The 12442-nt window shown below is 35.4% G+C and overlaps 1 protein-coding gene across 1 annotated transcript; it reads left to right on the plus strand.

Moving 5' to 3' along the window:
- The first annotated feature begins 10880 nt into the window (after positions 1 to 10880).
- LOC114275327 (putative carboxylesterase 2) lies at positions 10881 to 12240 on the plus strand. The gene has a single exon (XM_028217346.2). It carries the CDS (start codon positions 10980 to 10982, stop codon positions 11952 to 11954), a length of 975 nt encoding a protein of 324 aa, XP_028073147.2. The 5' UTR covers positions 10881 to 10979; the 3' UTR covers positions 11955 to 12240.
- The last annotated feature ends 202 nt before the right edge of the window (positions 12241 to 12442 follow it).

The following is a 12442-nucleotide window of genomic DNA, read 5'->3' on the forward strand; positions in this document are numbered from 1 at the left end:
TTTGAGCTTTCAACAAAGCTCTGCTAGCTCGCCAGGGGTGGAGGCTCATTCATGACCCAAACTCCTTTTGCTCCATATTCTTGAAAAGTATCTACTATTGTAATAACCCTCACCACTGCTGTTAAACATTGATTACCGTTAAACTGAACTGATTGTGACTGATAATTGAACTGATTAAAGTACTGAACTGACTGACTGAAAACTGGAACTGGATTGAATGAGTACATCTGTTTGAATTGCATTTTTATCTGTTGATTGATCATTTGATCTGTTTGTGTTTTGTGTTTAAACTGCTAATTGAAGGCCTTATCGGCGGCCGAATCGAGAATTGATTGGTGTTTTATGATCCTCATAATTAATGTGATTTTATAGTGTATTTATCTAAAAGCTGATTAGGTATGATTAAATTAGATTAAAACGAGTTAATTGCAAAGTTTGCCGTAATTACCAAATTGCCACCCTTAGTGGCCCACTCAATATAACATGTGAGCCTTGTATACACTTGAAACAAACATTTCCTCAGCCCTTTCTTGAGCCTTGCCGACCTAGAGAGTAGAGAGGGAGAGAAATTGGTTTTTCACCTTGAATTGCTCGGAAACTTGAAGAATTGCTTGGTAATTGAAGTGTAGATTGCTAAATTGGACCTCTAGACTTGCATTCAAGGAACCTAGGTAAGGATTTCATCTTCTCATTCTTGTGTTTGAACTAATTCTTGCATGGTCCATGTTAAATTGTAGAGCTAAGTCATGTTTTAGTTCATACATGTTGATATAGAGCATAATTCATGCATGCATGTTTGAATTGTAGATGTTTGAGTTGTTTTCATCGCAAAAGATTACATGCATGTTCATAATTATGTTTAAGTCCATGATTTCACCATGTTTTGAAAAGAATTGGCTCCTTAGAGCATCAAATTGGAGCTTCAAAATGATTTGAATTCATGCATAATTGCATGTCCTCCATGTTTATGTTATTGGTTTGAAATTGAGTGTGAATTAAACACCCTTGGGCTTTGATTTCTCAAATTGAGCTTTGAACCATGTTATTCTATGTGTTTATAAATGTTTTCCAAAAAATGGGCCCAAGAGGATTGGTTTTGATGCATTTAAACTTGGTTTTGGCTTGGAGGTGCAATCTGGGTTTTCCAGATTTTGCACTTCCGCTCGAGCGGGGAAAGTAACGCTCGAGCGTGAAATTCGAGCATCCAGCATCTCTCTGCACTGTTTTACAGTCCGCTCGAGCGGAGGATTGGGCGCTCGAGCGGAGTCATGTCTCAAGCTCGAGCGGGCGTCGAGCGGAGATTTCACCCATCCAGTACTTTTACAGTACGCTCGAGCGGGAAAGTTTACGCTCGAGCGTGTACCTTTGTTGCATGTCCGCTCGAGCGGGGAAGCATGCGCTCGAGCGGGGAAGCATGCGCTCGAGCGGGAATCTGTTTTTCTGAAAATTCCGAGACTGTTTTCTGATCACACCTTTGCATCCTCATCCCATTCTAGGCATTTTTAGACCTAGTTTAAGGCATCTTATTGAGGATATAGATGTAGAACACACCGAGGCAAATTAGGGATTAAGTTGTTATCTTTCCTAACTGTGTAGCTTAGCGTGTGTTCAACCTGTGAACTGTGTAGGGTTGGCGACTGGGGAGACACGCTCTAGCATACTGTAGCCCAAACTCTGTGAGTAACAATTGTGTAAAGATATGTTCAAATGATTATCTTCTGAATACTGAACTGAACTGTTTACTGAACTGATATTGTTTACTGAATGAATGTATGTCCTATCTTCTGAACTGTATTGTGGCATCCTTGGCACCTACTGTTTACTGTTACTGTTACAGAGATCTCTGTCGGTTCCCTCGTGGGACCACTACTGTTTACTGATTGATGGCCATCATTACTGTTCGGTCTTTAAGACCTACTGTTTACTGCTATGCTAATGGATGTACCACATATGACTGAATAACTGTTCTAACTGAAAGACTGAAGTATTGTCTAATGAACTGATTTCATTACTGTAAGGACATTTCATTCATAACCCCTTTATGCATTATGTTATTCACTGGGCTTTAGCTCACTGTTTATATATATATGTAGGTGCTCAGCCGCCAGATCGGAGCTAGGAGCGTGGGTTAGACTCCAGTTTTGTCAAGCCTGCCTTTGTGCCTCACTAAGAGGTTCCGAGTTGCCATGCTATGGCTTTGGGGTGTCTTGTTTTTCCCCCGTCTGTCTCCATACTGTTTGGATTACTGTATAGACTGTTAACTGCTAACCGTACTGTTATCAAGGGATTAGGTCCCTGTACTGTGTGACTGTAAATTTTGTATAGACTGTACTGTTGGTATATGTGAATGCATGAAAAATCTTTTTGGCATACAGACTGACACAGCTCAATGGACATTATTCATTTACTGTATTGGCTTCCGCCAGGCCCTGTACTCTGTTTTACTGTACTACTGTTCTGCAGGCCTTCGGTAATCTCGGATTACTGGCCGGTTACAGTGCTAAACCCATAGGGCCGGGTTTGGGTCGTGACAACTATTCACATTTAGATTTTTTGAATGCTAAAAAAGGGGGTTGGGCTTCGTGGGCATGGGCTAGTCTAATTGAAGGGTTGGAGGTTCTCACTAGAGGGGTTCGCTGACAAGTACATAATGGAGCCTCAATCAATTTCTGAAATGATAGATGGTTACCCTCAGCTAAGGACTTTCGTATTCACTCCCAAAAGCCTAGTGGCTGCCCTCTTACTCGGGTAAGCGAGGCTATTAACCCACGTACCAAGACTTGGGATGAGAATCGGCTGGAATCTCTGGTTTCTGATAGGGACCTGGCTATTATTCGAATTATCCCTGTTTCGGTGAAAGACAAGGCTGATTGTGTGGTGTGGCATCACGACCCTAAGGGGACATACTCGGTCAAATCGAGGTACCGTGTGGCTTTGGACCTCCATCACAGTTTGCGGGAGCAGCAACCATCTTCTTCCTTTTATGTCCCAGAGAGTGTTTGGAAGTTCCTATGGGCCCTCCCTGTTCCCCCTAAACTCAGGCACTTCTGGTGGAGGGTGTGTCACAATTCGGTGGCCACGAAATGCAATCTCTTTCGGCGACAGTGTGCTTCAGACGGCCTATGTCCCATATGTGCCAAGGAATTGGAGACTGTGGAGCATTTGTTATGCGGGTGTAACTGGGTGCAGGCTGCTTGGTTTGGTAGTTTGTTGAATCTCTCCTTCCAAGGGAGTTCTATTCCTTCCATAACCAAATAGACTTGCGACATCTTTGCTGGCTTCTCAAATACGCAACATCGGTAAGAATTCTTTTGTAAATTGCTGTGGTTGGCTTGGCACATCTGAAAGGGAAGAAATGATTTTATCTTTAATCATGTCCCAATTGACCGTCTATCTGTTATCTTTAAAACTGGGAAGGATTGGGAGGAATTTGCTGCTGTGTTTCCCATCAGACAGCCCGTGGCTGGCCGCTAGGATTTTGTTCCAAGGACCCATCAGGTGTGGACTTCGCCTTCCTGTTGGAGGTTAAAAACAAATTGTGATGTGGCCTTCATTCCAGGGTCGTCTAGAGCTGCTATGGCGGTTTTGTTTCAAGACTGGTCAGGATCTCTCGTGTATGGGGCAGTCCGAATGGAAGTGGTGGGCTCTGTCATGCAAGCAAAAGCTATGGCTATTAGATGGGCATGCCTTATGGCCCAATCTCTTAACGTCTCCCAAGTTGAGATTGTGGGCTACAATAAGACAGTGATCCACTTGTGCACCTCTGAAAAGGTTCCTTCGTGGGAGTGCTCTTCCATTTTTGCTGATATTCGGACTTTGGCTTGTAGAAACAATTTCCTTTTTCTTTGGACTCCTAGGCCCCGTTTGTTTTGGGAGATAGAATGGAGGAGATTGATAGTGAGGGGATTGATAGTGAGGAATTGTTAAATTATTTTTATATAAATTAATAAAAAAATATAAAAATATAAAAAATTAAACATTATATTTAAAAAAAAATTCCCAATATATAAAAAATAAAAAAATTTCTAATCCCCTCACTATTTTCTAATACCATCTCTACCTCCTCCTTACCAATCCCCCTTCCAAGGGTATTAGTAGTACCAAGGGACTAATAGTCCCAAGGCTATCTCTGCAAACAAACAAGGGTATTAGTAATACCTTGGTATTACTAATCTCAATACCCTCCCTATAGCCTAAAACAAACGAGGCCCTAGAGAGGCTAATGATACTGCACATTAAACTGCTAGATAGTTCCTTAAGGGTCTTTTGCCCCATGACTGGTTTTGTAATCCCCCTGATGCTTTGCGTCAGGCTTTGATTTTGTGATTAATCGATATCCTTATCCCAATTCAAAAAAAAATATAACTATCCCCAAACAACCAAGGAAAATGATCAAAAAATTAACATTTGGATCAAAAAAATTAAAAAACATGTTTGGTTAACCAATTTTCAAAACTCTCTTCAAAGTCTTTCTCTCATCTCTCCTTCTCTTTATTTATTTATTTATTAATAAATAAAAAAATCTACTTTTCTTTCTTATCTCTCTTCTCTCTTCTCTTATTCTCTCACATTCTACACATCAATCAATCAAATTTTCTCATACCCATATATATATATATATATATATACATATGTATAAATCATCCCAAAATAATTTTCAAAACTCATAACTAAAAAATTTTTAATTTTCAAATCTCTTTTCAACAACTTATATTTCAAAATACAACTCAATACTCAAGAGTTTTTGCAAAAATTAAACCAAACAGAGTCAGTATTTAAAATATAATATTCTAAAATGTGAAGAACAAAAACACTTTTTTTAAGTAAACTTTTTTTTGGGGTAGAGCATAATATTTTTCGTAAAAAGTTTGCTCAGAGAGAACTTATGAAGGTAATTGGATTACAAATGATATGTCTATTTTGAGAATTAGGTTAAATGTCAGTTTATTAATTTATTATTTTTTTAATCACATCATCTCTTTATTTTTTTATACATTTTTTTTTAAAAAAAAGTCAAACAAATTAAAAAAAATTAATTTTTAACCTACTTCCCAAATAATTTGTTTGAGTAAAAACAGGATAACGCAACAAAGTAATACCTCCGGTAGGGGTGGGCAACGGTTTATCCGAACCGCTCAAACCGCCCAACCCGTATATAAATGGGCGGTTTCGCAAACATAGTGCGGGGGATGCGGTTTGAAATATGACAAATTTGCGGGTTGCAGGCGTGTCGCGGTTTAAACCCACAACCCGCAAAAACCGCCCACACTTTAATTATTATTATTATTATTTTTTTATATACCAACTTTGTAACTTTTACAGGAACACCATTATATTCTCTATGACACTAGGATCCTTATTTTTAAGTATTTCTCAACTTTCTTAATGCCGTAAAATTATTAAGTCCTAAACTTGGTTTTTTATATGATTTTCATTGGTGATTCATCCACTTTTTTCTAATAAAATTTTCCTTCTGGTGGTTGATGGAACTTCTAGTTTGATTATTGATTACTGAACTGACAATTCTAATTGAGTACAACCTTTAATGCATTGATATACATTTTTTTCATGGCAAAAATGCTAGTGTAGGGTCTCTTTGTTTTGGGTACTTTCATTTAATGCATTGATATTCAATTTTTATTTGTAAACTCATTAGAAAATTGTTATCACAAATATATAAAATGAATCTGATGCCTAAATTCGATGGAAAAAAAACTCAAAATTAATTTTTAAAGAAAAAAGTATAAACCGCAAACCGCCCACAACCGCCCACACATTTGCAAACCTAACCGCACAAACCGCAAACTGCATTGTAGGCGGTTGCGGATTGACTTTTTCCCAAACCGCATGGATGCGGGCAGGTCAAAACCGAACCGCAAACCACACAAAACCGATCCGCGAACACCCCTAACCTCTGGTTCACTTAAGCAATTGGAGTAATTATTGGGTGCTCTAAGGGTATTGTAATTGGTAGAACCGGTGAAATTCATGATTTTGTATCAAGTAAATGGAGAATATGAAAGGACATAATATATGATAATTAAGCCTTGTTTGTCATCTACTATATAATCCATCTTTTTATCTTTTTATCTTTTTTCCATCACATCACCTCTCTACTTTTCTGCACATCTTTTCGTAAAAAGACAAAAAATACACTTTTTTAGTACACCCCAAACCAACCCTTAGTGAAGAGTATGAACACGCCATACTCTAAGAGTACCCAATAATTTTTCAAGCAATTGCAAGCTGATGTGATTATGACAAATTCAATAAGAGTTTAGTTTAACTCAATTTCTTAAAGGAGGAGAATCCTCTCTAGTTCAAATTTTGGTTTGGAGAGCATTGTTTGGGCCCATGGAGCCCACTACGGGTCCCGTTTCAAAATTCAAACATTTCATTTTGTTGAGCACTTTGTAAATTTCATTCAAACAAAAAATTAGATCGATTCAATAACTGCAACTTGTTCAATTTATTACATTTGTCACCAAAAAAATATATGATTTATTTTTAAACATACAACTTTTTTGGGTTAAAAATATTATAAATTGAATAAGTTACAGTTATCAAATTGACTTAATTTTTTGTGTGAATGAAATATGCAAAGTGTCCGACAAATAAACAATTCGGATCATTGAAATGGGATTCGTGGTGAGCCCCATGGGTCCAAACATCGCTCTCCCATAAAAAATCTGGACTGAAGGGGATCCTCCTTTATTAAAATACTTGACTTTTTTTTTTGTTGGTTTTATTTTGCTTTTTTTTGTTCTTGTTTTTGTTTTTGTTTTTTTTAAAATTTTAAATTTATTGAAATTTAACTTTTCTAACTTTGATTGTTATTTTATATTATTTAAAAAATATAATAGTCCTATATGTACACATAAAACTTGAAGTAACAAAATTTCTATTGATTGATAATCAGATCGTACCGAATTCAGTAATTGAATCAACTCGAATTGAATATTTATTGATAGATTTAGATTTTTTAAATTGAATTCAAATTAATTCTGATTTGTTGGCAAGTGTAATTAGATTATCGGAGCGGAATTTATGGTGACGGGCAATGGACATCTCTTAAGTTGGAGAGAATCTAAGGTTAAAGTCTTGATATTTTCTTTTGCCCGATCGCATATATTTTTGAGTTTTTATTTCTCGATTCAAAGGATCGATTCTTGATTATAACAGGAAGAAAAAAAAAGAAGAAAGTTGTCTTTGTTTATCAGTGCATTAATAATTTTAAAACCAGTATTGACTTCAGAATTAATCATAATTAAGTAAAGCACGTAATACAACTAAAAAATTAATTAACAACAATTTGAGCCTTTACTTCGATAGCTGTTCGAGAGATAGACCAGTTAACAACCTTGATGGATGTCGTGATCATTGACAATCAAAACCAAGATGGATTTTAAAATTAATACAAATGTGTATAGAGTTCATACACAACAAAATACATTGAATAAAAACAAGTGAGTCTCTACTGAAAAAATAAAATAGGTGTCCAAAATAGAGATATAGGGGAAGCTCATACCGTTGTTGTTGGGTTTTTTTATAATTGACAATTTTATATGACAAAATTAATTTCAGTTATAATTTTATTCGCTCTTTTATTTTAGCGAGACTATGAATATTTAGATGTGAATCCAATTCGAATTGTGCCTTGCAGATGAGTTTGTGATCTTAATTCTTTTATGTTTGCCACGTCGCTGATCATGGCAGGTCTGAGGCAATGCCCAGGCAAGGTCGAGGGGTAGCCCCTCGACTTTTGCAGAGTGCCAGTTGAGCAGTCATTTGTGCAGAGTCGTTTGACCGGTCAAGCGGTCATTTATGCACTCAAGCAAAGAAAATGATCATCCAGTACTTTTGCAGAGTGTCTGAACTTCTGAGAAGAAAGTTTTATCACTCGAGCGGTGAAAGTTACACTCGAGCAGTCAGCCTATATGTTTCACACTGTCTTTAGTCACACTGCTCGATCGATGAAACGTGCGCTCAAGCGGTTTTTGCGATCAAGTTTACTATAAATTGTGTTGTTTGCTCATTTTAAGGTTTGCGCCATCCAGATTTTCAGAGATAAAGAAAATACAAAGTGTTTTATATTGGATAGTATTTTATGAGTGTTTCCTTGATGATTTAAGAGTGGTCAATGAATCTATGAACTTTAGATCAACATCATCAAAGGGTTTGTTTATTTTCTTTTATTCACCAAAGAAATAGTTGTTCTTCGGTGGATTTCGAGAAACTTGAGCCTGAAGTTTTGGTAGATTCCGGAGTGGTTCATCGTCGTGGATTCGACATCGACGTTGTGGATTCAACGTTAGACAAGATAATTCCGTGATAAAGACGGTGGTGGAAAAGGTGCATTGGGATCTGTTCAATTCGGATGTGAATTCGTTAGGTAATTGAGAGTACATTTGTTTAATTCCTTTTTGTCTTCTTAGTGAATTGTTTTGTAACTTTGGTCCATTTTTTTTTTTTAATCACAATTGGGGGCGCTCCAATTGTAATTTTCCATGTTAAATCATTATGTTGATTTTTCTTTGATTGTTTGATTGAGATTATTATTTATTGTTTAAAAATTAAAACAAAATCAAAAATAAATATCTCGAGAATTTTAGATTTTTTAGTTGTCCTTTTTATTCTGTGAACTATTTTTGTATGGATTGAGATTCTATCCATTTTATAGATGAAATGGAAATTTTCATTTTATGATCAATACTTGTAAAAAATTCACGTCGACAAATATTTATTTGGAATAAGACTCTTTCACTTGGGCCCTGTTTGTTTCACTGGATATAAAATGGAGGATATAATATGATGTGGATTTACTCAGGATATATAATGAATAGGATATAGATATTTGATAGTATATCCCCCAAGTCATGTTTGTTGACTTGATATATAAGATTGGATATATGTTATGCATGTTTGTTTTACAAAATATATTGTGGAATATAACAAGTAATTTCCAAGATTGCCCTCATAATATTATATTATATTAAATTAAATTAAATAATATTATATTATAATAAATTCAAAATTTATATTAAATTATATTATATTAAATTAAATTCAATAATATTATATTAAATTAAATTAAATTAAATAATATTATATTATATTATATTAAATTCAATCATATTTATATTAAATTAAATTCAATAATTATATTATATTAAATTCAAAATTTGTATTAAATTATATTAAATTAAATTAAATTAAATTAAATAATATTATATTATATTCAATAATATTAAATTAAATTCAATAATTATATTATATGAAATTCAAAAAATATATTAAATTATATTATGTTAGATAGACAAAAGGGTAAATTGGACTTTTTACATCATATCCCAACCAAGGGGATATGATATAATGAGGGGGTGGTATTGTATATCCTCCGCTTTTGGGGGATATACAATCCCACCGGATATTATATTTCCTTCAAAAAAAAAATCGCAAATATGGGATATATAGACTCCACCGGGTATAATATTCAATCCCAATCTTCATATCTTCCAATCAAACAGGCCTTGGTGGTTGTGTAGTATCATTTAATGATGTGAAGTGTTTGGTTCAAATTTTATTGAGAAAAGTTGAATATCTTTTGATTGTTATTTTTCTCTTATTATGATTGTTGTATTGAGTGAAATTAAGGCCAAGTTTGGCTAACAAAAAAAAGTGTACTTATTTCATCTTTTTATCTTTTTCGTCACATCAATCAACATCTTCTTTTTACTTTTTTTACACATAATATAAAAAAAAGTCAAAAAGTACACTTATTTAGTCTTCCCAAACTTGACCTAAATGGAGATCTCTATCATATGGAGATCATAAACAAATTTAGAATATAGCAAAGTGTAAGTATACTGGCACTCAAATTCATCATGTAAATTACACTAAATAAATCTCAACTACACCCTACATTATTTGTATATTTTTTTGGTTCAAAAATACTAAAGACCTGAAATATTCTATTAAAAATTTTATTATTTAAGGGTGGTTTGAGATGTTCTAAATAAGTATATTTTTTGATTTTTTATGAAATATGGGTTGGGTTTGAAGTGATATTGTAGAGAGGTGATGTGTCTTAAATAAGATGATGTGACTTAAATATGATAATAACTTTTGACTTTTTAACTTTTTTAATATATGTTAAATAAGGCCTTAGTGTTCGTTTGGATGTCCCATTAAGGCTAAAATAGTCATATAAAATAAAATATGTTATTTTAATCAAATAGGATAAAATGTCACATCTAACCTATAATCATTTTATTTTTTCTTTCACAAAAGTCAATAAAACCAAAAAAACCTATTCCAAATAAGACTTTTTAACCCTTAACTAAAATGATCCAAAAAAAATTAAAATTCAACCTCCATTCCAAAAGAGCTCCTAACACTCACTTGAATATTAACGGTAATGATACATCCCACTAAAAGTAGTATTCTAAAGCACCACTAATGTGTTGGCAAGCACTTTAAATAAAAAAAAATAAAAAAAAACAAGACACAAGCAGTGGCTCTCATAATAATGATACATACCACTAAAACATCATCACTAACATCACCACTAATGAGGTGGCAAGTCAAAAAAAAAATACGAAAAACTAAGACACAAAACACATGTGGCAGTGGGTGGGACCCACTGCCACATCCCTAGTGCAACCACTAATTAGTGGTCTGCATCATTTTTCGTGGCTCTTATCCACCGCCACATCACTAGTGGTGCTTTTAGAGATCACTAATATAGGTCCCGTCTACTGTCACATCATTAATGGTGCTTTTAGAGCATACTAGTGATACTTTTAGAGGACCACTTTTAATGGTCTCAAACATTATTGGAGTATTAAATAGGAAAATTTGAGGAGACCACACACGAGTGAGAGTGACAACCAACACCGACTTCATTCTTCCCCTTATATGTTCTTTCTTACTGGCATTCCAATCCTTGCTACAACTCTCTCTCTCTCTCTCTCTCAAAAATGGGTTCAACAACACCACAACTATCTAAGGAAGTTCTACCTTACCTCAGGGTCTACAAAGATGGAACCATCGAAAGACTCGCCGGAACTGACGTTGTCCCAGCAACCTTCGACCCCAAAACTGGTGTTATCTCCAAAGACACCGTGATCATACCGGAGACCGGTGTCTCCGCCAGGCTCTACCGCCCCAAACTCATACCGGGTCATAAGAAACTCCCCCTGGTGGTCTACTTCCACGGCGGCGCATTTTGCATATCCTCTGTTTCCGATCCCTTCTACCACCACTCTCTCAACGTACTTGTCTCCAAAGCCAACATCGTCCTTGTCTCCATCGACTACCGACTCTCGCCGGAGCACCCTCTTCCCACCGCCTACGCCGACTCCTACGCTGCCCTCCAATGGGTCGCTTCCCATTCCGGCAGCGGCGCCACCGCCGGCGGTGGTAGCGCGGAGGATTGGCTGAAAGATAACGTTGACTTTGACAAAGTGTTCTTGGCAGGGGATAGTGCTGGGGCAAATATTTCACACCATATTGCGATCCGGGTCGGGTCAGACCCAATCCAAGGCTTGAAGTTTCATGGTATTTTAATGATCCACCCGTATTTTTGGGGGGAGGTGCCGATTGGATCCGAGGTCACGGATCCGGTAAGGAAAGCTATGGTGGATTGTTGGTGGAGGTTTGTTTGCCCGTCGGATAAAGGAAATGATGACCCGCTTATTAACCCGTTTGTGGATGGATCCCCGAGTCTTTCCGGGTTGTGTTGTGACCGGGTTATTGTTTGTGTTGCTGGAAAGGACATATTGAGAGATAGAGGGAAGCTGTACTATGAGTCATTGGTGAAAAGTGAGTGGCAAGGGAAGGTGGAGTATGTGGAGATAGAGGGTGAAGATCATGTTTTTCACATCTTCAATCCATGGTGTGAGAAGGCTCTCAAGATGATCAACAGTTTGGCATCTTTCATAAATCAAGAGTGATATAGCTGTACTAGGTGCGCAAAATGAATTTTATAGAATAAAGCACAGATGTAATTCAAAATACTTATATCTACAAAAAATATATATATATATATATATTTAGTAACTCTAAAATAAGAGTTTTAAAAGAGTTCTAATTACGTGGCACTAATCCATATGTAATTATTGTTATCTTTTATTGGCGTTTTTCATTTTTTTTTGACTTGCCAACTCATTAAAACTCTATTTAGAGTTATGTATCATTATTTTTATATCTATATATCTTTACCTTATGTATTATTCGAAACTTTCTGTGTGCTGTAATTTCTTATTTTAAGTTTTAGTGGTATACTAATGGGTAATTCGTACAATGCACGAAAATTTAATTTCAAAATAAAAAATTAATTTTCAATATTAATATTTCTTGTATAGAAAATTTTAATAATTGAAAGTTAAATACAAATAAATTTGTTAATGATTGACAAAAAAAATTTGTTACTGTGTGTGAT

This window comes from Camellia sinensis, chromosome 6 (genome assembly GCF_055761805.1).
Source record: "Camellia sinensis isolate YWXY chromosome 6, ASM5576180v1, whole genome shotgun sequence".
In the NCBI taxonomy this organism is placed as follows: domain Eukaryota; kingdom Viridiplantae; phylum Streptophyta; class Magnoliopsida; order Ericales; family Theaceae; genus Camellia; species Camellia sinensis.

Bases quoted from the DNA above. Each gene is read 5' to 3' on its own strand.
- LOC114275327 (XM_028217346.2), top strand. From the start codon at position 10,980: ATGGGTTCAACAACACCACAACTATCTAAGGAAGTTCTACCTTACCTC.